This window comes from Pimephales promelas, chromosome 2 (genome assembly GCF_988280905.1).
Source record: "Pimephales promelas chromosome 2, fPimPro1.hap1.1, whole genome shotgun sequence".
NCBI lineage: Eukaryota > Metazoa > Chordata > Actinopteri > Cypriniformes > Leuciscidae > Pimephales > Pimephales promelas.
In genome coordinates, this window is record NC_142770.1 from 6,036,646 (window position 1) to 6,060,679 (window position 24,034).

A 24,034-nucleotide genomic window follows, 5' to 3' on the forward strand; every position below is an offset into this window, starting at 1 on the left:
TACAGCATCAATCACTAAATATTTCAGCAGTTATTACTAAATATTACAGATCTAATTAAATAGTACACTATTAAATACAGCTCTTATTAAATATGACTATATTGATTAATACATATTGTAAATATTACAGCTAATGGCTAAATATTACAGCATTGATTACTTAATAGTACAGCTAGTATTGATACTAAATATGACATTATTATATTACAGGACTCATAATTAAATAAAAGTAATATATTTGCAATAACTAATAAAAACATTATCCTCATGAACTAAGACTAAATCATGATGCACAATTAAATATTTTCTCTTCTTCTGAAATGTGAAGACTTTATTTATTACCCGTGAGAATCTCATAATGTCATGCTTTTAACCGTGGTCACAGGTGATCATGGACTCATTCATAACCTGATCCTGGATTCGCTGATCCTCTGGCAGCTCGCCACGCGCGTTTGGCAGAACAAAGACCTCAACACGTAAGATCAGACCCGTCAGAGTCTGTTGATTTACTGTGAACGCTTTCAGGTGTTCAATACACTCATTTCTGCAGGTACGGCTTCTTGGCGCTGTTCGCGTCCACCAATGGAGGCGTCACGCGCGTTTACCCCAACATGTGAGTGACGAAACTGCTGGTACTGTAGTGACTTTACAATTACTAGAGGCTTCGTTATAATATGTGTGTGTTTGTGTGTTTCAGGGCTGCTGAATCATGGGACGAGGACCTGGAGCCTCTGAACTCAAACTTCTTCCGTCGCAGTCTGGACAACAAAGGCTACATCTTCAGAGCGCCAACACGAGCCTGTGAGCTTAATATATAACAAACACTAAGCAAAAACTGGCAGACCAATAAATCAACCTATGGATAATAATGTTTGGGTTTTTTTACTTTATAACAACAGCTGTCTCTGCTGCAAAATGTACTGGTATCTACAATATATCTTTTTTTTTTTAACAAAACTATATTTAAAAAATATATATTATTTATTTTATAATAATGATAGAATTGTATTGAATCACTTGAAATAATATTAGTATATTTAGAAAATAATATTAGTATATTTAGAAAAAATTTGTGATTTTTTTTTATTTATTTATAATTTTAGTAAATGCTATTTTTTGTTCATTAAATTGCATTTAAATTTTAGCATCATTACATCAGCTATTTGCCACCATGTTCTGTAGATATGAGGCTTTATTGCTTAATTGCTAAATAAAATCATAATTATCAACCCTAAAACTGAACCCATTTAGCTTTCATAATCTGACATATTTCAAATCGTTAGGAGGATATTCAATGAGAAAATAAAAGTTCGGTCTTGTCTTTTACAGATTGATTAGATGGTTTGTACATTTCATACCGATTTTAGAAGTTGCAAGTCATTACAAAAGATTATAAAGACATTTTTGTGCAATAAAACCGAGAACATATGTTGAGACACTAAATGAAGTCCATTTTGATAACCTGAAATCATTAAGAATGGGTGATATTCATCCCTTTATGTAAAATTTTCTCTGATGTTTGTGTCTAGCGATGGATGATCTGTTAATCTCAGAGAACGGCACTGTGGGGATTCTGGTCACCACCGCTGTGGAGGTCGTGATCGGCGGCAAAACCATGAGGCCTGCTGGTGTGTTTCTCACAAAGATGATAAATCATTACGGTGGAGGTTTAAAATCACATTGACAATCCTCATCGTGTGTTCCTCTTATTAGTTGTCGGCGTTAAGCTGGATTTTGAGGCCTGGGTCGACAAGTTCAAGATCCTCGCCAGCAACGTATCAGACAGCAAGCAGTCCGCACATAAGGTCAGATTTTTTGCCAAAAGAGGAATTATGGAAGAAAAGCATCACCCCTCTCACATTATGTTCATCTGTACTGGCATGAGTGTGGTGGTGAGATGTTGTAACTTCATGTTTGTGTTGTGCAGTGTGGCCCGTCCAGATCCTGTGAGATGGACTGTGAAGTGAACAGCGATGTGAGAAAACCTGCACACTCAAACTCTACATGATAGCAGATCTTCTTGGCTGTACATATTTTGGTTAATCTTGTTTTGAATGTCTGTTTCAGGATTTGCTGTGTTACCTGATCGATGATGGCGGTTTCCTGGTTATGTCCAATCAGAGAGATCACTGGAAAAAGGTAGATGCACCCAAACACCAAAAACAATATTTATATAGTCACATGAAATCTATCTATATCTAAAAATCTTATAAAAAAATGTTTAACACAATATTATATTATATTATATTTAGGGCTGTCAATTTAATGTTAATTTAATTTTGGAAAAAAATAATGCGTTAAAATTGGGATGGGATGGGGAGGCGAAATATGGTCATACAAGGTTTCTGCCCGACAGCGATGATATATGTATATATATATATATATATATATATATCTGTACATGTGTATATATATATATATATATATATATATAATACATTTAGATTGTAGAATACTCAAATTAAATTCGCATTTGTGTTAGCTACACATTAATCATGATTCATTAAATGACAGGCTTTGCTCGAACTTTTGCCATTGTGTTAGAACTGGTTACACTGTTGTCGCTTGCGAAAATCAAATGGCGGCGATATCGGTGTAATGGTGTGTTCACACCGAACGCGAATTTAATCGTTTGCGCGAGTAGATTACATACAAAGTCAATGCAAAGACGCGAATAGACGCATCATTCGCGCCGGGCGTTGCGAATGACGCGAATTGGGCGACGCGTTTTACCGCGAACGACTTTCGCACAAGTTGAAAAATTTGAACTCGAGCAAAAGATTCGCATGACGCTTTGTTGCGCCAGCCAATCGATACGTCCGGTCTATCACTGTTGTCGAAAATGGAGGAGATGCTAATTGTTGCCGTCTGTGGGTCCCCTGAAGTATATGATACTATGTCGTATGCGTCGAGACAGGCTGTCATCCAGGCGCAGTTCCTGGAGAAGACAGTGAAATTCACCGAATTGAGTTCGCCTCTGGATGGTGCTGTGAACCCAGACACGTCGGCGTTTGGCTTTCCTCCGTATTTGGGACTTCCACAACAAGTACGGAGCAGCAATATCTTTTATTTCAGTGTTCAGACATGACTGAAACGAATGCCTGAAAGAAATTGTGCTGTTTGTTTTTTTTTTATTCGCGAGTGATGCGGACTCGCGAATGGGTTCAAATGTTCAAGCGTCTAACTAGACGTGGTAGACGCGTATTTGATGCTCTATTCGCGTTCGGTGTGAACACACCATAAGTGTGCAGATTAAGGGGCGGTAATATTATAATAAGATCCCTTTCCTACGTCAGAAGTGGAGCAAAAATTTGATCGGCATATTTTTTTACATGCTTGCAGAGAAAGGCTTACCAAAACGTTACCAACGTTACTGGGTTGTCTACACAAAGTTACACGTTTTTTGTTTTTTCCGATTATAGCACTTAAACACAGAAAAAGTCAGATTTTCATGATATGTCGCCTTTAATATATGAATAAGCACGTCTTTATGTCCACGTCTGTCTCAGGTGGGGCTGTTCTTCGGCGAGGTCGACCCCTACCTGATGTTCGCCCTCTACAACAACTCAATCTACGCCCGCCATCAGACCTTCCAGTTTCAGTCGGCCTGTGAGCCGACGGCCAGCAGCCACACGGGAGCCGCACACAGAGGATTCTACGTGGTGAGAAACTCATTTGTTCATGTTCCATTGATTCATTTATGGTGCTGCAGTCCATTTGAATCTCATGTAGGGAAACTGATTAAATGCAGCAGTGTTTAGGCCTTAAAAGTCTTTTTTTGTCATTAGCCCTCCATTGCTGATTTCCTCAGTCTGGCCTGGTGGACGTCAGCAGCAGCGTGGTGAGTACAACTGGAGAACGTCAATAAAACATTCCCTGTTGGTTGATAGAGGAACATTCAGTAGATATACATCAAATATAAGAAAGTGAAATTCTGTTTTGGTAAATCCGTTCATGATAACATTGTTTCAGATACTCATGCGTTAATGTTTTTCAGGTCTGTTCTCCAGCAGTCCCTGTATGGACTTATCTACAGCAGCTGGTTCACCACAGGTTTGTTTTTCTCAGATTTTGTTGCAAAAAAAAAAACATCTACAACAGGTTACAGTGGTCTGTTGGCTTGTTTTATAGGGCACATTTTAGCTGTTTAGGCTGGTTGGAGAAGTTTTTCTCAGCAGGGCCTTCTAACGTTTCGTGCAAACCTGGACTATTATCGTTCGCACCAGGGGCGAAAATTTCATCAAAATGTTGGGGGGGACAATAAACATAACAATTCTCAAGAGCAAATTTTGAAGGGGACACCAATAATACAGGCAAAAAAATACAGAGGAAAGCCTTACTACTATTATTAGTGTAGCATGGAGATCATTTCATTATACTTCTTAAAATTTCTTTCTGGTTTAAGCCAGCGGCGAATCTGTTTACATACTCTCCTCACGCAGCGCAGCGATTTCATTTCATTCATTGACTCATTCTTTAACTATATTAAATGATATTAACCAACTAAATCACAGTGAAAGCGTTACAATCTAAATGCACAGCGCATCCGGACTTTCTCACCAGTGTATGGCCAGCAATATTGTAATGTTTAATGACATGAAGATAATGTCTGTTCTAAGTTATTATTGTACTGTACAATTAAATACAATCGTTCCTGAGTCTGCAGTCTGAAAACTTTACCTCAGAGCATCCGTTTACTGAATGAATTGAGAATCTCACCTGAAAAATCCAATAACACCAGCAAGTCATTCAAGCAGCTGATTTCTGTAAATGAATGCAAAACTAAATGCATATTGCAGCATAGGGCGAAGTCAGGATCCGTCAGTACCGATTTGAGACAAAAATAATTTAAATTGTATATAAAACTATGTAAATGGCGCTCTGTGGCGCAGCAGGGTTTTGAACACGGTCCTGAGCCGTTGCTGGGCGCCGCGGACAGACGCCGAACGGCGCCGCCGGTGTCATAGAGAATAATGTGTTCGAATTTTAAAGACGTGGCGCTGCGCGACGCGACCCTACGCTTCTCGTCCGGTGTGCGACCCCCTTTACTGGAGTTCCACAACTACTCAAAAACTATGTTTTTCTCTCCCGCCACTGGAATGTGTGTGTCTGAGGTAAAAGGGACGGAGGCAGTGGACCAATGCACTGTGAGGCAAGGGAGGGGGGTCTCAAAATCTTTAGAACGCTTTTTTCGATATTGCCCCGTTTGCATTTGTGTTATTTTATTTCTTAATTATTTTAAGAACATATCATTACATTATTTACAATACACATATTTTAATGTTTTTTTTGGGGGGGACAACCCTCAGAACCCCCCGACCCCCCCGCGATTTCCGCCTATGGTTCGCACTTATTGCCAGCGTTTTTTAACGTGTCTTTGTGTTCATACCCAAGCGATTTTCACTGGTGATACGCAGAGTGAATGTGCAATTTCACTCCCTGACAGTAGATGGCGCTTATTGAAAAACAGTTTGCAAGTACACAAGGTGGCGCTGTGCTTTTACTTCTGACACTTGCTTATCACACAGAAGAAGAAGAGAGCCAGTATTTCCGTGCTTGCCAAAACCATTCGCACACTTTTTGCTAACTGGCAAGCAGATCATGGATATTTCAGAAGCTCCAGTGATGAAGAAATTATTGTTCTATTGAATGAGATAAGACGACGGAAAAGACGCCGATATTGTTACCGATATTGAAACTTCAGCAGCTCTCATTGGTCGGACAGTTTTTTGGCGCCCTTTGTTTAGTCACGAGGCGTTAAACGTCGTCGATAAGCACAAGCGATAATCGTCCCTGTGTGCTCGAGGCGTAAAGCCCATTCTAACCAAAATTCAACATCTGAAACCCTCATAGAAAGCAACAAGGTGTATCGCATGTACAGGTTTCTAAAGTAATGAAGCAATACTCCAAACACAATACATTTTAAATAGACATCTGCTCTTGATACTTCATAGAATATATTTTTAAATAAACATTGATCATTCTTGGATTGCATTATACCCATTTTCTAGCAGACGCCTGGGCTGAGAGTTCAGACTCTAAAGGGAGCACCAGCTGCGTGACGGTTCACAGTCAGTTCTACTTCACCAACACCACCAACTCCTTCAATGTGCTGCAGGACTGTGGGAACTGCTCCAGGTGTGTGTTTGTGTGCGAACAGTCGTATGTGGATTTGAACACACTTTTCTGACCACAAACACTCTTTCTGTCAGGTTGTTTCACGCCAAACGTATAGAAAACACGAACCTGTTGTTTGTGGTGGCTGAGACACTGCCCTGCAGCTCTTGCGAGATCGAGAAACTCCTGCCTGTCAGAACAAAGTGTATCCTTCCTTCCCATGATCCCCTGCTCACAGAGCAACACTAACAAATCTGCTTTTAACCCTCAAATACTCTGTTTTCTGTTTGACTGATGGATGGATGACAGACAGAGCTTGTGGCGTTTCCTTAATGCTTTCTTCTCCAGCTCAAGAAGAGAACCCATGTGATGTGTTAAATTCTGCCCGCTATCGGAAAGGACCTGACAAATGCTTCGACTACAACTCAGAGGTGAAGTTGCTTTGATCAAACACTGTTGTTTGTTTGCTTCTTTAGTTGATATTTTGTAAAGATGATTTTTATATTGTAACTGCGCCCTAGCAACCTAACCCTACATCTTGATAACCACCCAGAACACCCTAAAACCTACATAGCAACACACAGCATCATAGCAATCTCAAAATATCCTAGCTGCTACCAGGAAAATTTGAGCAAACACACAGCAACATCCTGGCAACCACCCAGAACACCCTAACAACCTCATAACATTCTCCTAGCAACTACCAAGAACACTCAAGCAACAACATAGCAACATCCTGGCAACCACCCGGAACAACTTAACAAACTCATAACATTCATCCTAGCAACCACCAAGAAAACTCAAGGAACCACATAGCAACATCCTGGCAACCACCCAGAACACCCTAACAACCTCATAACATTGTCTTAGCAACTACCAAGAACACTTGAGAAACCACATAGCAACATCCTGGCAATCACCCAGAACACCCTAACAACCTCATTACATTGTCCTAGCAACCACCAAGAACACTTGAGCAAGCACATAGCAGCATCCTGTCAATCACACAGAACACCTCAGTAACATAATGACATTATCCTAGCAACCACAAATAACACTCCTGGCAATCCCCAAGAACACCCTACTTACCTCATTACATTGTCCTAGCAACCACCAAGAACACTAAAGCAACGGCATAGCAACATCCTGGCAACTACCTAGAACACTCTAGAAACTACATACCAACTAAGAAAATCATAAAAGTGTCCTAGCAACAAAAGCAACCTCAAAACACCATAGCAACCTCATAACATTGTGCTAGCAACTACCAACAGCATTCAAGCAACCACATAACAATGCACTAAAACAACTTGGAAGACTTTAAAACTGCATAGCAACACCCTAGCAACCAGCAACAAACAGCCTGGCATTGTGATAGTACGTTTATAGTGAATGTTAACTGGAATGTCCTCTGTTTCCCGCAGGAGAACACATCTGAGTGTGGCAGCGCTCACTCTTTACACTGTCCCATGGGAGTTCTGCTCTGGATTCAGTTATTGTCGCTTTACCTCATTCTACGATCGTAATCTACTGAGTCCCACTGGCTTTGGTGTTCCTGTCCCTCATCTGTACAACACTCCGGGTCCAATCCTGACATCCTTCTGATTTTCCAGCTCTTTCTCATCGTGAGCTGCATTCCAGCTGTGTGCCATTACAGCAGAGCATGATGGGAAAACATGTCTTAGTAACCCGTGACATTGTGCAGATCCCAAAAAATAAAAACAACTGTCTTAAATCATTCACCTTTATATTCGAAAAACGTACAAAACAACAACAACAACCTTTCTGCTGCCGTGAAGTATTTTTGCTTGCCAAATCCAAAAACAGGAAAGGACCTGGTTTGTTTCGAAAGACTGAAACACGACACAAGTTTTGGCGGTTATTATCACAATCTCGCATTGAGTGTTTATTCGATTCTTGCTTTTTCTTTGGATTTAGTGCCAAACCCTGATGTATGTGGATGCTCAAATGCGTGGGACACGCATCTTTCTTTGAAATATTTTGTTCCAAGGCGTTGTTGCCAAAAGAGAATGCCGTAATATCGCAAACAAGAAAAAGATTTTGATTTCGCTTCGTGTTTATTTACAGCTTTGCCGAATGTTTTAAGGGCATATATTGTGTATAAAACTGCTGCCTGGTTTGTTACCCAACAGTGCCTTGGCGCACTTGTCCAAATGGACCAATAATAGCACTGGATGTGGATTTGATTGACCCTGAAAGAATACTGAAGAAAGTTACGGGATTGAATGTTAACTTGACTTGGGTGAACGTCATGAAACCTGGCAAACATACGTTTTTCACCCTGAATCAAAACAAACCAAAAAATTCACAAAGAAAATGAAGCCTATTTTGAGGACCATTAAGATTTAAAAAATAATAAAGTTAATTTTCCTAGCAATTATCATTACCGTAATAAAAAAAAGTTTATTCTCATTACCGTAATGTGAAAAAATTCAAATTTTAGCAAGTTATACTGCCTTAATTTGTGATTATTTAAATGTATCTTACTGTAATTCAGTAAAAATACATGAAAGTAATGTTACACAAAAAATCAAGTGTTCCTACAAATACCCTTCATTGAAAAAAACGTTCTCATTACCGTTATGTGGAAAAAATCCTAATTTTAGCAATTGTTATATTACCTTAATTTGTGATTATTTAAATGTATCTTACTGTAATTCAGTAAAAATACATTAAAGTAATGTAACACAAAAAAATCAAGTGTTCCTGCAAATACCCTTCATTGAAAAAAACCGTTCTCATTACCGTTATGTGGAAACAATCCTAATTTTAGCAATTGTTATATTACCTTAATTTGTGATTATTTAAATATTTTTTACTGAAATTCAAATAATGTAACAATGTGAAATATCCACAGTGTTTCTACAACACCTTTCATTTTCTATTTATAATTGTTTTTTCTGTTGAATTTGGGGGGATTTCTCGTGAGACTCGCCCGCGCACGTCCTTTAGCATTCAGTATGGGTTTTACTATACACGTTCTACTGATTCTGTCTTTAGAAAAGCACTCAAATTGTTTTAAATTCTTTTGATGTAAATATGGTTATTCCACACTGAGTTGATCTAGTGTGTTTTAATGAAATGGAATGCAAGCTGATGTCCCGCTGTCCTGCTGCATGCTGGGGGAAAAACGATAACTGCTATTAAACTTAATAATGAATGATTTCAGGACATTTACTGGAAAGACACTCGACCCTTACAGCCATTCGATGGACCAATTTTATGTTCTCATTGAGTTCATTGATGCTATCGAAGGGTCGACATGTATTGATTTTGATTTAGTTTAAAAGATACGTTGTGTATATTGCTTGCGAAATGTATCGAGTGTGAATTTTGAGACGCTTTCATGCTTTTATTGAGATGTTTTGGTTTTTATCGCTGATGTTTTGTTGCTTTTCATTGATTATCGATAACAAAGGTCAATCTAGACAAAAAAATTTGAGTTGGTGGTACTTCATCTTTTAATGTGGCCACACTTCCAAAACACCTGTACTTCCAAATGAATCCGACTGGGCCGAGATTCTGAAAGGGTTTCGCTTGACGTGTTTTGTATCGTAATGGCTTGAGCAATACTTTGAATTATGTCAACAACGCTGAAATGCAAGTGAGCGCTACTGAATTAGTGTAAGGAGAGCATGAAATCAGTATTGAGCCGCTTTCTTTGGATGACTTTGATTCAGGCTTGTCTTTGAATATCGGCTTAATGTTTGTACGTGAGCTATGAGTGTTCTAACAGAATTATTTAATGCCAATAAGGGTATTTATACTACTGTCTTTATGTAAAATTATCTCTGTGTTACATTGAATTTAATTATGTGAATAGGAATGTTTTAAGTATTTTTTTTTCTGCAGATGTTTGTACATTTTGTGAAAGGGTTTTTCCTCCCTTTCTGCAGTCTTCCATATCACTTCATTTTGTACAGATGGCACAAATCTATCAAGAAATTTGTATCATATTGTGTCGTTCTCTTCTGGGAGATGTTTATAAGAGAATTGGTGAGATAAAGACATTCATATTTTTCACGTCAACTTGGTATGGATTTTTATTTTTTACTCCAGAATGATGTATTTGATAATGAAAGAACATCATGTTTTTATTACAGCAGTAAAACAATCACAAGTAATCATATTTTATGGTTACTTCCTGTGGTGTTCTAGGCTTTTTTTTCAGTTATTAATATATTTATTTTCAAATTTTGACTTATTTGTACTTTAACACATTAGTTTTTTTTATCTATTTAGATTTTAGATCTTTCTATATTTATTTTATTTTAAAGTATTTAGTATGTTCTTTTTATATTTTTACTAAACCAGAATGCTGAAAATGATTCACAAGCCGAAGGAGTTTCTAAATGGATATGAAAGTTGTGTTTTTTTCCCCCTATAAAGCTTTGAAAGAAGAACCATGACAAAGAATCACCACAGCTTCCTCAGCCAGATGCTTGGCCTTCACTTTAAGCTGGAGCTTGTCGACCAGACCCTTTAGTCTGGTCACGTTCTTCTTGTCTTCCTCTGTCTGTAAAGTAGAAATTGTTTAAAACCCCATCCAGCACTGTAAATTGTTCAATCTTTCATTCCACTGCACAGATTCTTCTTCATCCTCTGCAGGTGAGCACTGGTGTCCTGTTCCTTCAGCTCCTCATCCATCATAGCATCCTTAAAATAAAGAGCCATATAAGATTGCTGAACTATAAGACAGCATCTTTGAAGATTTGTTATTGGAAGTGGAATAGAAAACGTAGTAAACACTCACATCAGTGATGAACCAAATCAGCTTCAATCTTCTTGGCATTAATAAGACTTGTATTCTCTTGAGTTTCCCCCCTCTTCTTTCCCTTCCTCAATAACCAAAATAATAGCCTACAAATCATCATATTGTCTATGAAACTCATTTTTGAAAACCATTTGGTTCAGTTATGCGTCTTTGAAGCAGAAAATGGCATAAACCACATGCATGACTCACAAGTTTCAATATCAGCTGAAGCCAGTTTTCCAGTGGATCTAAAGTGAATCCGAATGAATTTACCCGAAGGAGAAGGGAATGATTCAGAATTTTTGCAGTGGTTTAATGGACTGCAAAAAATGTATTCAAATTACCTCAGACTTACAAATTAATGCCTCACAGTCTTTGCATTACCATAAGCCTCCAGCAGTGGGTTGGCAGGAATGATTTGATCATCTAGCGAGCCCTGGTGGGCATAAAAGTTAATTCATGTAGAATTAGATGCTGACAGTATTTTCCTCAGCTCTTGAGCTCCTATTTTGTGAGCACCGATTGTTTCACGACAAAATGTTTTACCTTGAAGGAATATCCTGTCCCTTGAACTATTTTGAAAATAATCTGCGTGAATAAAACATGTTTAACTAACAATAATTATTTTAAATAAGCGTGTTTGTGTTACTGTAACCGTCTGAAACATCACATCAGTGGTCGTCACTTACGCCCAGGCTGTTGCATCGCGAGATATGTGCTAGTATCGCGAGAGGTGAGCGGGAGCAGGAAGTGTAGTGAAGATGGATGGTGTCGGATTATGTGCTAACAACAAACAGAAACAAAATCAAATGCTACCGAACAAAATGCGAGGCGAGTTCACCAGAAACCAGAGGAAAGACTCTGAGGTAAGAGTCAAACGAAGCTGTTTAAATCCCTATGCTTTGTATTTTTGCAGTTTAATGTTTGTTTTGACAGGAATGTTAGCATCAGAAATTCCAAGAAAAAAATGTATAAAAGTGATTTAAAAACGCAAATTAAATAAACAACAGTTGATAATATGAAAAGTGCATCATTAACCAAATATAAAAATGTAAGTATGCTTGAACAACGTTTAGTAATTATCTCGTTAATAAAAACAGTTATTTTTTTATATTTAGGAAACGCTTCACATAATGCATAAACACGTTAATGAAAACCACATTGAAAGGTAATGAGTAATGTAATAAACATTGCCCATGAATGATTCTTTGTTAAGTCTATCTCTTCTCGTGAGGATTCTGATCGGTTGACGTTATTTATATCAGCTGATTGATTGATGAACATTAATATCGGTCTGTCTTACATTATACTTTACCATAACTTACTTTTAAAATTAGCACATTTATTACAGAACTAATACAATTTAAAAGGATATATATAGGCTACCTGAGTGCGAAATAAATGTGATGTGTGCGACTCTCAAGTGCATGTTATTTGCAAATAGATTAAAATGTATTGTAAGTGTTGCTTTTTTTAGTTTAAATTAGTACATATTTGTTTATATGCAATTTCGTAATTCTGTTGACTTGGAAATATTAAAGTTAGGTGCACTGCTGAATGTACCGACAAGCATTTGTTTATTATGCATACATATAGGGCTAGGCGGCCTACCATGTATATATATATATACTAAAATATACTTTAATGTAATTTCCATTGATATTTGCATGTTGTGTATTTAAATATCTTAGAAATTACAAGTTTCTAATGATACAATTGCAATTTAGTGCATTTAAATAAATATCAACTTTAAATGCAATATCAATTAACATTGTGTTTGTCAATACATCAAAATAAGTTTTAAAGCACAACAAAAGATTATTAAAACAATGATTAAAATATCCTTAAAATATAGGTTTGTCATGAAAGTGTAACTTAAGTTTTGATTTTTCATTAATATTATATCATCTGTTAGAAGTAAAACATTTTAAATATCCTTTTAAGATTTGAAATGCACTACAAGTGCACAGTGCACTTCTTTTTCACAAGGATAACTAATTTCAAACAAGGCTGCATTTACACTGCAGGTCTTAATGCCCAATTCTGATTGGTTGGCTAAATCAGATTTGTTTATTTTGGTTTTTACATGGAATTACATCTTTTAAATTGGACCCATATCTGAATTTACACTATACACTTGGCGAAACAACCCAAGGTAGACGTACTGACCTGGAAAATCTTGGGCCAAAAAGCGAGTAAAAATTGTGACTCAGATGAAATGATAATACAAGCTTTTGCTTTCTGCACCATCTGTGACCACAGGTCAGCAAACAGCATTCATCCTCCTTTCCACCATTGATAAGAGTCATTAGATTGTACCTGAGTAGACAAAGACGTGTATTGGACAGGAACATCCGACATTGGTGACATAGGTCAAGTGGACAGGAATATTTAATTTATAGGACTGAAACCATTACAAGTTTGTGGGTCATATCCAATCTGTCACATGGGAGGGTATAAAACATCGAAATTAGGTCATGTAATGTGAATGCAGCCTGTTCTTAAATGTTGTGACTGAATTGTCAGCTCCTATTGGACAGTTACACTGACTCAGTGTTTGTGTCTCAGGGTTTATCAGAGACTCCTGATTTGGAGTTTGAATATTCAGATGCAGATAAATGGACAATCGAACTGTCAGGTGAGAGTTCATTCATTTGGTTTACTGTTCTTCTGTAGTGATACCATATTAAACGTCCAGCCTTCATTAACCAACTGTGACTACAATAATGCATTTTCCTCTTTTAAACTGTTTGTAGAGTTGTACAGTTACACAGAGGGACCAGAGTTTCTACTCAACAGAAAGTGCTTCGAAGAAGATTTCCACACTCATAGTAAGTACTGATCAAAGTTATACAAACTCACATTTCATTATTAAAATGTTGTTTTTTGTGGCTTTTGCAAGATGATGAGTAAGTCACAAAAGATCAAATGTTGATGTGCTTTTGCAGTGCCCGATCAGAAATGGACCGAACTGGATTTGGTCCAGCAAAAAACTCATGCCATGCGTCTGCTGGACGGACTGGACGTGATCGGCCGAGAACGCAGGTTAAAAGTTGCCAGAGCCATCTTGTACATGGCTCAAGGTAAACTATGCATTATATATGCATTGATTTCATTGGAAACTCCCCTGAGTCTCGTGTTAATAAGCTCTGACTCTGACTTTTTTCAGGTACATTTGGTGAGTGTTCCTCAGAACTGGAGGTGCAGCACTGGATGAGGTATAACGTCTTCTTGCTGTTGGACGTGGGAGCGTTCACTGCGCTAATGGAGCTGCTCAACATGGAGATCGAGTGAGATGAACTGCACATTCAAACGTTCATATTACACATGTGAAAACTTCAATAACTCTTGTTAAATGTCTCTCAGTAACAGTGCTGCGTGCAGCAGTGCGGTCAGGAAACCCGCCATCTCACTGGCCGACAGCACTGACCTCAGGTACAACACACGTCACATAATATACTTTGGCCATCCACGCACTTTCCATGTGACATTTACACAGTAACACAAAACCATGTCCCCTTAGGCGCTCTGTGTTGGAATATCTTTTTTGTTTTGGTCTGTGATCCCGCCCACTATAAATTTACCTGATAGTATTTCGACACACCGGGTTGCCATTTAGCCATTGATCCCAACAAATGAACTAGGTCAGAGATCACAGTTTCTACTTTCCCTAAATAGCCTCAGCAATAAAAACATTGTAAATACATTAACTGATCAACTTAATGTAAGGCTCATCACTTTCCATTGTCAAATCATGCTTGTTCTTGTTGCATGTCCTCAATCTGGCAACCCGCATGAGTGTCGAGTCTGAGGAGGCAGTGTGGTACCCATTTTATCGGCTAGCTGTTAGAGCCCGACCGATAAAGGATTTTGAAGGCCGATACAAATATTTGTTGGTTTTAAAATCCGATATTCCGATATATCGGCCGATATTTTATTTATTTATTTATTTAAACTGGACATGATAGTCACAAATTTTGTCATGCTTATTTGAGTTACGAGAACTGATGGGGATGTTCTTTTAATTGTTATTCAAGCAATGTGACCAACTCAACGAGTGTTGCCAACAGGGACGGTGTAGAGTGCCCTCTGGTGGACAAACTATACAACTCCAACACTCATGACATGGTTCAAGCGTGTTTCATCCGTTTTTATATTATTTTTGAAATATTCATTTATCGGCCATTATAACTGCCGATACCGATAGTTTGGAAAATGCCTAATATCGGCCGATAATATCGGTCTGCCGATATATCGGTCTGGCTCTACTAGCTGTCAATATTACAAACTGCACCTTTAGACGCACTCCATATGATGAGTCCTCCATAACCCTGTGCATGCGTGTGTTTTCAGGGTGTTGCTGAACATCATGTACCTGATAGTGGAGACCATCCAGCGTGAAGAACCCACAGACAGTCCCGAATGGAGAACCATTAGAGAAACCTTCAAATCTGAGCTTGGTCAGTGTTAGTTATACTAAGAGTATTTGAAGATGCGTGTTGAGTATTGAAGAATAGAAATGTTATGAATGTCCCTGGCAGGTTCTCCTCTCTATAACCATGAACCTGTTTCCGTCATGCTGTTTGGGATGGTGACCAAGTTCTGCAGTGGCCACGCGCCGCATTTCCCCATGAAGAAAGTCCTGCTGCTGCTCTGGAAGACCATCCTGGTGAGTTGGACGGTCTTCGTAACTTTAATTTTGGGTTATGTGTATGTTTCAAGTCATGAATGGTTTCGAAAGGATCAATTCCTTCCTAAAGAGGAACAGAAAGGGAATCTGTTCCTCCTTAACAACCTTTTTTCAGTTCAATAAAGCTATTTTTTAATTTGCCTTTCGGTCACTCGCTAATATTGGTGCGAAATCTGATTCATTTCTGCGAACCACTATTTTTGGATGGTTGAATGTGTTCAAAAACTATTGCAGCTGTTGACATTAAGAGATCCTGATAATAAAAGGCTTACTTTTTAAAGTAGTCTTTGTGTTTATGGTCTATGTGTCTAAGTTCACTCTGGGAATGTTCATGCAAACTAATGACTTAACATAACCCAACCCTTTCTTCACACTTCAATACCAGCTTTGAACTGAAAAAGTGTGATTATGAAATAAATAGTTTTAATATTTCTGATTGAATTAGGTGAGACCAATTTAAATTTTGTCTGTTTGGTACATTTAAAGCTACACTGTGTGATTTTTACCCCCCATCTAGTGGTGTAAAGATATATGACCATCCAGTGAATATTAGTTTCTGTTCCTATCAATTCCAATTTCATTTTAACTCGTACGGTGGCCAATGTTGTCCAAGATTAACATGGCTTCCAATTCGATCTCGTCCATGAGTGTTAACTCAAACGTAAACGCGAAAGGCGAAGCTTGAATTAACGGGTATGTCCCTCTTTGGCTAATGTACATTCAAGATGGAGGGGCAACATGGCGACCGACATTAGAACCCCTTACCCGTATGTATTTTCAATGGCATATTATACACTCACGGGAATACTTTATTACTTGAACGAAGTTAATATACATTAATGAGCACATACATTTTTGAAAGAACTAAGTGTTTTTTGCTAAGAATAAACTAAAAGAGTTACACAGTGTAGCTTTAACTAAAAAAAAAATTAAGATTTTACTTTTTACTACGCTTTTAGTTTTTGTTTTTATCATGGTTTCAATGTTTCGGTTAAAATGGTTTTAAATGTCAACATCTCTCTTTAAATCTCTTTAAAAAGTGAGGATTCTATTCTTGGAATTAATTCCAGAACATGATTTCAAGATTCTGGAACCTAACTGCCCTAGTGTTTGTGGTCTGTGTGTTTCCGGTCTCATCCCAGTTCACTCTGGGAGGGTTCGAGCATCTGCAGGGCTGTAAGGTCAGCAGACGGGTGTCGTTGGGTCTCCCGCCACTGCCGGAGGACAGTATCCGTGTGGTGCGGAGCATGAGAGCCGCGTCTCCGCCGGCGTCCGCCTCTGACCTCATCGAGCAACAACAGAGACGTGCCCGGAGAGAACACAAGGTATGTATTTGACGAAAAACTGCGGAGTGGAAATAAAACGGTAAAGTGAACCCTTTACATCTATTTCTACAGGCTCTTATAAAGCAGGACAACCTGGATGCGTTTAACGAGAAGGACCCATACAAAGCCGATGACACCCGCGAAGACGAAGAGGAAAACGACGACAATGACAACTCTCTAGAGGCGGAGGCTTTCCCGCTGGAGCGCGATGAGGTCATGCCGCCGCCCATCCCGCACCCCCCCTCTGAGAGGGTCTGTTTTCCCAAGGGTCTGCCATGGGCTCCGAAAGTCAGGTAGAAACTCGACTCCATCGTTTATCTGAAGGCTTTCTCAAATGTAAGTTTTACCTATGTCGATTTTAACAGGGAAAAGGATATTGAGAACTTCCTGGACTCCAGCAGAAGTAAATTCATCGGTTACACACTGGGAAAGTGAGTGTTGTACGCCACTCAATTGCTCATTTCCTGTGAGCCTCAGTGATGCATGTGTGTGTTTGTGTTGCAGTGACACGGATACAGTGGTTGGATTGCCCAGACCGATACATGAAAGCATCAAAACTCTCAAACAGGTAATTGGCATCATCCATCGCTTATTAACTTAACTCCACCCTTTCTTCACGCATCAATCTAGCTTTGAACTGAAGAAGTGTGATTAGGAAATTAATAGTTTTGTTCATTCTGATTGAATTAGACAATTTTTTTAAACATTTTTTCATTCATCACATTTTTTACATGGTTTAATGTTTCAGTTACAATGGTTGTAAATGTCATTTGTGATTTATTTAAATTGGTATTTTTATTAATTGATGAAGCATTTAGTCTTCTATAAAATATATTTTTTTAATAATAGTAAAAGTATTGAATCAAAATTAAATTAATAATAAAATATTTGCAACCCATAAGTTGTTGGTTTAATATATTTAATATAATATATTTTTATAAGTTGTTGGTTTTTTTTGGTCACAAGAACAACATTGTTTAGGTCATAAATCAAATGTCAATTATAAGTTAAAGTAAGACTAAAGACTAAGAATTGTTTATTGTGAATATTATTATAAGTAGTAGTGTTGTTGCTATCACCATTAATACAATAATCAACTAAATTTGATTAATACAATATTTGTAAAAAATGTCATCTTTTATTAGTTAAAATTGTAAGACTAACAAATAACATTATTTGGTGGAAGAATTGTTTATTGTGATGTAATGATTAATTATATTAACTTTATTGAACATCATTTTGTTACGTTATTTCATCTTTGTTTGTGTTTGTATTTCATCATTGTTTCATCATGTTTATTGATTTTACACATCTTAACTAAAGTAAAACCTAACTTGTGACTAAATGCTCTGAGATGTGTATGTAGATTCAATATAACATTTAGTTTGTGTGTTTGCTTCAGCACAAGTATGTGTCGATCGCTGAGGTCCAGATCGCTAAAGAAGAGGAGTATCAGAAGACCCCTCTGTCTGGCGTGAGTGTCCGTACATTGATAGATGTGTGAATCTGATGATGACTTTAATAACGCTATGTTTGTGTGTGTTCAGGGTGAGGAGGAGCTGGAGTTGTGTGCTACAGAGCTCTTGTACCAGGGTATTTTACCCAGTTTACCACAGTATATGGTGAGATACTAACAGTTAACACACCACTCGCACTGCATTTGAGCCATTCTCGTACTGACACACTGTGTGTGTGTTTGTTCAGATCGCTCTGCTAAAGATCCTGTTGGCTGCTGCTCCCACATCCAAAGCCAAGACCGACTCTATCAACATCCTGGCCGACGTGCTGCCCGAGGAAATGCCGTAAGACACTGTTAAACAGCACAGTTGCAGATGTTTGTGCTTTACGTGAATCAAACTGAATGATTCATCAGTGGAGCTTATGATGTGAATGAATCATACCACTGACTTAACTGAATCAAAGCGATTCTCCGAATAATTTGAGTCTCTGTGAGTGTGTGTTTGAAGCTGAATTACCTTGGTTGCCATGGCAACTGTGAGCTCATGGCATCAGATGCTGTAAAAAATATCTCCTGGGTTATACATATTCATGACATTCTCTCTGGAATTATTGACTGTGATTTGTAAATTTTATAAATTAGGGACATTTTAGGGTCATTTGAGATACTGTTGTAGCATTTATTATATATTATATGATTAATTATATGTTAAATTCTTTATATATATATATATATAAAGAATATATATATATATATGATTATGTGTGTATGTTCTTTTTACATTTAAATTTTTTTAGTAAATTTGTTGTTGTTTTTTAATTTTATTAGTTAGAGATGAGACTGATAAAAAAAAAAAATCTGCAGATACGGATTGCAGATTATTTCGAATATTTACCGATACCAATAGTTTTATTTATTTATTTTTTTTTAAGGTTACTATAAAATAATATTAGAGTAAAATTGTGACAAATACAATATTGTCATGTTAACTTGCTCTACTACATTCAACAGAAGAGATTTTCTTCACACACAGTATGAGTTGCAGTCTGAACACGTTTTTTCCGCCCCCTTTTGACTGACCGGATTTAATCAGCACTGATCATTGGCTGTTAAACAATTTGCCAATAGTTAATAATTGCTTTTATCAACCGATACAGATTATTGGCCGATATATCGATGCATTTCAAATATATATTACTCTTTGATTGGTATATTATTTGAATTTATTGACAGGATAGCCCCGTGAGATGCAACATCTCATTTTCAAGGGGGTCCTAAAAACATAAGTAATATACAACACAGACAACATAAGACAAAACAACATTACAGAACAAGACTACAACAACAACAACAACAACAACAAAAAAGCTCAACCTGCTTCTCACACTCTTGTGGGCTTCTACACCCAACATAGTTTCAGTAGTTAGTAGTTTCATTACAGAATCTCATCATCATAAATCGTCAACATAGAGCCAGGTAACAGCAAAAATATTGATATATCTAGTTTTTGAATGGGAGTTTCAAACTAAAATAAGTAACTTCACTAAGTTGTGTAATTGTATTTTTAACACTTACCATAGACTTACTAACTTTACTAAAGGTGTTGTCACATTTACCGTTGCTCAGTGAATTTCCGTGGGTGAAATCCAGAATGCATGTGATCCGAAAATATCCATTTTGTCCAAATATTGCTTATTTTCAAGTTTCAAGGTCACATGAATTCAATGCGCTGAAAGCTGATGGTTTGAAAGTGACTTTAATGTAAGCTGTGCTTCATGCATTCACGCTATTGACAAATGCAATTTCGCTAATGTGACTGACCTTACTTGTGCATGCTTTGACGCGTCCTGTCTGGTATCTCTTTCTAGCACTACGGTTCTTCAGAGTATGAAGTTGGGTGTAGATGTGAATCGCCATAAAGAAATCATTGTCAAAGCCATTTCAGCCATACTGCTGCTGCTACTGAAACACTTCAAACTCAACCACGTCTATCAGGTACACAAGCACATTTTTTAAGCTGTTTGTGAGATGCTTTTCTAGATTTTTGTTATACCCTACATGCAACTCACACAACCCATTTGACATTGGTATTATTATTATATTATACAAAATGTGATTATAGGCCATTTGTAAGCCTTTTAAATAGTGAGGTCTAGCTAATTTTTTGTCAGCTTGCACCATGGTAATGACGATATTTTTGACTATTTGCAAAGTTTTGGGCTTCATAATTATAGTAACAGCTACAAGTAACAAGTTTTCTCCCACAGTTTGAATACATGGCACAGCATCTGGTGTTTGCCAACTGCATCCCGCTGATCCTGAAGTTCTTCAACCAGAACATCATGTCCTACATCACCGCTAAAAACAGGTAAAACTTCAAGTCAACTTTTGTTCATTATGGTGTCATGAACATAAAGATTGCTTTAACCAGTGTTGAATTTTCATGTTATGCTTTATGGGTAATAACATCTGTCATATCGTATCTCTTCGGCAGTATCTCGGCTCTGGATTTCCCGCACTGCGTCGTTCACGAGCTTCCAGAGCTCACCGCTGAGAGTCTGGTGAGAAAAACACACCTCAATGCATCTAATCAGGGAATGTTCCCAGAACATTCACTAACATTCTTTAAAAGTTGTGTAAATGTTTGTAAAAACGTTATTAAAATAATGTTTTTGGAACGTTCATATAACGCTATTAACGTTCTTCTAACGTTGAGAGAAAACGTTCCAAGAACATTGTTCTAAGAACGTCTTTATGATGTTATTTGTGATCGATGAAAGTTCTCATAACGTTGATAGAAAACGTTCTTAGAACAATGTTCATGGAACATCTTTATGACGTTATTTGTGATTGATGAAAGTTCTCGTAACGTTGATAGAAAACGATCTTAGAACAATCACAAATAACGTCATAAAGATGTTCCAAAAACATTGTTCTAAGAGCGTTTTCTATCAACGTTATGAGAACTTTCATCGATCACAAATAACGTCATAAAGACGTTTGCTATCAACGTTACGAGAACTTTCATCAATGTTCTTGGAACGTCTTTATGACGTTATTTGTGATTGATGAACGTTCTCATAACATTGACAAAAACGTTCTTAGAACAATGTTCTTGGAACGTCTTTATGACGTTATTTGTGATTGAACGTTCTCATAACGTTGATAGAAAACGTTCTTAGAACGTCTTTATGACATTATTTGTAATTGCTGAACGTTCTCATTACGTTGATAGAAAACGTTCTTAGAACAATCTTCTTGGAACGTCTTTATGACATTATTTGTGATTGATGAAAGTTCTCAGAACCTAACTTTGTTAGCTGGGTGTTCCTCTGAGCTAGCCTTTGAGCTGTTTGATATGTTTTGATTACAGGAAGCTGGCGATAATAATCAGTTCTGCTGGAGGAACTTGTTCTCCTGTATTAATCTGTTGCGCATCCTTAATAAACTCACCAAATGGAAGCACTCGAGGACCATGGTGAGACACCACACAAACCAAGAACATCTAATGTAGCTGGAGAGAGCCATCCAGTAGTGGTCAATTCAAATTTTGCGTATTTCTAGATGTTGGTGGTCTTCAAATCGGCTCCCATCCTGAAGAGGGCGCTGAAGGTCAAGCAGGCCATGATGCAGCTCTATGTGCTCAAGCTGCTCAAAGTCCAGACGAAGTATCTTGGGCGGCAATGGAGGAAAAGCAACATGAAAACAATGTCGGCGATATACCAGAAAGTGCGCCATCGCCTCAACGACGACTGGGCATATGGAAACGGTGAGTAGGGGAAGAAACCGGACTGGGATCTTCACTAAACAATTTAATGCGTCATTATTAAACCTGAAATTTTAGTACCACCCGGGTGTCCGAGTTAAACGTGCTCTCTGTTTCTGACAGCAGACCTGGACGCTCGCCCGTGGGATTTCCAGGCGGAAGAATGCGCCCTACGTGCCAACATCGAACGTTTCAACAGCCGACGCTATGACAAGAACCAGAGCAACCCAGAATTCCTCCCGGTGGACAACTGCCTCCAAAGTGTGCTGGGACAGCGGATCGACCTTCCGGAAGACTTCCAAATGAACTATGACCTCTGGCTGGAGCGTGAGGTATTTTCCAAACCCATTTCCTGGGAAGAGCTCCTGCAGTGAACACCTGTTGTGTTTCAGCACCTGTTCACTACAGCAGCTGTGAAAATGACCATTACCAGAGTAAAACTTTTCCGACAACACTACGCTTCATAGATTCAACAACCGGGACCATTTCCTGTGTGTCCGTTTATATAACATAACGGCTCGCTTGTAGTTAACTTGCGCGTTATTGTTATTATTTTTTTTACTCTTAGAAAGGGAACTTTGACAGATGTGCTAAGAGGTTTTTGTTTGTTTTTGCTGCTTTTGATTATTGATTCTCCATAACTGAATATTAAATCTGATCTTATTGTGAAAGACTGTATTTATCCTGGAGTGTATTGATGTGTTTTTCATTGGCTCTGTATACAATACTCAATGCAATACAACAATCTTCTCTGTGAACCATTGTTGTTTTTGTCATTCATTTTAACCCTAAAACAAGCAACGTGTCTCAGGAGATGCATCGTTTTTATTGTCTTTTTGGGGGCATAAGAATGATTTTTACTTACGGCAGCCTTGTGTGGAAATGCTCAATACGCAACATGACATCATTTGCGTAAACATATACGCCACTTTCGAGTCAGGTGGCGTGTTATCTCCACGCATTTTGTGCTATCCGCGTGTATGCGTATATGTCTACGCCATTAACGTCCGCGTCATTCCGCGTGTCTGAACACGCAGTCAAATCTCCAGTCATAAATGCCATTAACCCCAGTGACGGTTAAGTTTAGGGATGGGGTTGAGGTAAGTCATATCTTTTTTTTTTACCTTCGATGGTAAGGGAACAGTCATAAATGCCATTAACCCCAGTGACGGTTAAGTTTAGGGATTGGGTTGTTGTAAGTCATATCTTTTTTTTTACCTAGGATGGTAAGGGAACAGTCATAAATGCCATTAACCCCAGTGACGGTTAGGTTTAGGGACGGGGTTGAGGTAAGTCATATATTTATATAACGTTAAGTCAACGGCGTTCATGAACACGCTGAAAGGCGATTATGCGTCTTGATAGCACGCCAAAAATGGAAATACGAATTGGCGTATCATACACGCGCTACTTCATGAGATCAGTCTGCAATACGTCATATTAAAACAAAATAGATGCGTAGATAAATTGTCATTTTGTTGTGACAGAACTGATGCTGGCTGCTTTCAAGTTCACTTGGGAAATTTGTACATCTAAGTCATCGAAGTCCTTTTAGAATGTCGTCGAAAATTGTTCATTGGTTTTACCTTTTCTGTTCGTGGAGTAAGTAGTTACACATTGCTGTCATCTGACGACTATCGCTTATGAGATTCTCTGAAATGTGAAAAAGATCTATCGATCTTCCATTGAAGATAAAACACTAGTGCTGGTAATTAGAGCCCGAACGATAAAGGATTTTGAAGGCCGATACCGATACAAATATTTGTTGATTTTAAAATCCGATATTCCGATATATCTGCCGATATTATTATTTTTTATTTCAGAAACGCGCAACAAAATATTAACAGATTTCCCTAACATTAGTTATTTGTAGTTAATTATGAGTTTTAACTAATCGTTAAAA

At 37.9% G+C, this 24,034-nt stretch overlaps 2 protein-coding genes and 1 long non-coding RNA gene across 6 annotated transcripts in view; 2 read left to right on the forward strand and 1 right to left on the reverse strand.

Moving 5' to 3' along the window:
* cacna2d2b (calcium voltage-gated channel auxiliary subunit alpha2delta 2b) overlaps positions 1–10,167 on the forward strand; it is a 33,412-nt gene extending 23,245 nt beyond the window's left edge. For 2 of the 3 annotated variants that reach the window (XM_089120580.1, XM_039666291.2), the window contains 14 exons: positions 386–476; positions 551–613; positions 698–801; positions 1,530–1,628; positions 1,714–1,805; positions 1,928–1,975; positions 2,068–2,139; positions 3,510–3,662; positions 3,789–3,841; positions 3,998–4,053; positions 6,012–6,138; positions 6,213–6,322; positions 6,466–6,548; positions 7,542–10,167. In XM_089120580.1, the coding sequence (XP_088976706.1) occupies positions 386–476; positions 551–613; positions 698–801; positions 1,530–1,628; positions 1,714–1,805; positions 1,928–1,975; positions 2,068–2,139; positions 3,510–3,662; positions 3,789–3,841; positions 3,998–4,053; positions 6,012–6,138; positions 6,213–6,322; positions 6,466–6,548; positions 7,542–7,643 (1,253 nt within the window). In that variant the 3' untranslated portion in view covers positions 7,644–10,167. The remainder of the gene's footprint in view (positions 1–385; positions 477–550; positions 614–697; positions 802–1,529; positions 1,629–1,713; positions 1,806–1,927; positions 1,976–2,067; positions 2,140–3,509; positions 3,663–3,788; positions 3,842–3,997; positions 4,054–6,011; positions 6,139–6,212; positions 6,323–6,465; positions 6,549–7,541) is intronic. The other variant, XM_039666292.2, reaches the window with a different exon arrangement.
* On the reverse strand, positions 9,821–11,242 carry LOC148995772 (uncharacterized). The gene is made up of 3 exons (XR_016147016.1): positions 11,102–11,242; positions 10,892–10,977; positions 9,821–10,794 (listed from the first exon to the last, which is right to left on the reverse strand). It is a non-coding gene; the product is annotated as an uncharacterized LOC148995772 (long non-coding RNA).
* Positions 11,243–11,359: 117 nt separating this feature from the next.
* strip1 (striatin interacting protein 1) lies at positions 11,360–22,889 on the forward strand. 2 transcript variants are annotated; one of them, XM_039666299.2, is made up of 21 exons: positions 11,360–11,757; positions 13,460–13,529; positions 13,648–13,722; positions 13,840–13,974; positions 14,061–14,181; positions 14,258–14,326; positions 15,245–15,351; positions 15,433–15,560; positions 16,724–16,906; positions 16,979–17,199; positions 17,272–17,337; positions 17,411–17,474; positions 18,309–18,380; positions 18,454–18,528; positions 18,611–18,708; positions 20,234–20,360; positions 20,633–20,733; positions 20,860–20,926; positions 21,739–21,843; positions 21,930–22,134; positions 22,255–22,889. In XM_039666299.2, exons 1-21 carry the CDS (start codon positions 11,653–11,655, stop codon positions 22,503–22,505), a joined length of 2,445 nt encoding a protein of 814 aa, XP_039522233.2. In that variant the 5' UTR covers positions 11,360–11,652; the 3' UTR covers positions 22,506–22,889. The 2 variants fall into 2 exon arrangements, with proteins under 2 accessions (XP_039522233.2, XP_088976783.1); XM_089120657.1 differs by having other exon boundaries at positions 22,258–22,889.
* The last annotated feature ends 1,145 nt before the right edge of the window (positions 22,890–24,034 follow it).

Coding starts and splice junctions, on each gene's coding strand:
- strip1 (XM_039666299.2), top strand. CDS start 11,653: ATGGATGGTGTCGGATTATGTGCTAACAACAAACAGAAACAAAATCAA. Junction 13,975..14,060: donor CATCTTGTACATGGCTCAAG/GTAAACTATGCA, acceptor GACTTTTTTCAG/GTACATTTGGTGAGTGTTCC. Junction 21,844..21,929: donor GGAAGCACTCGAGGACCATG/GTGAGACACCAC, acceptor GCGTATTTCTAG/ATGTTGGTGGTCTTCAAATC.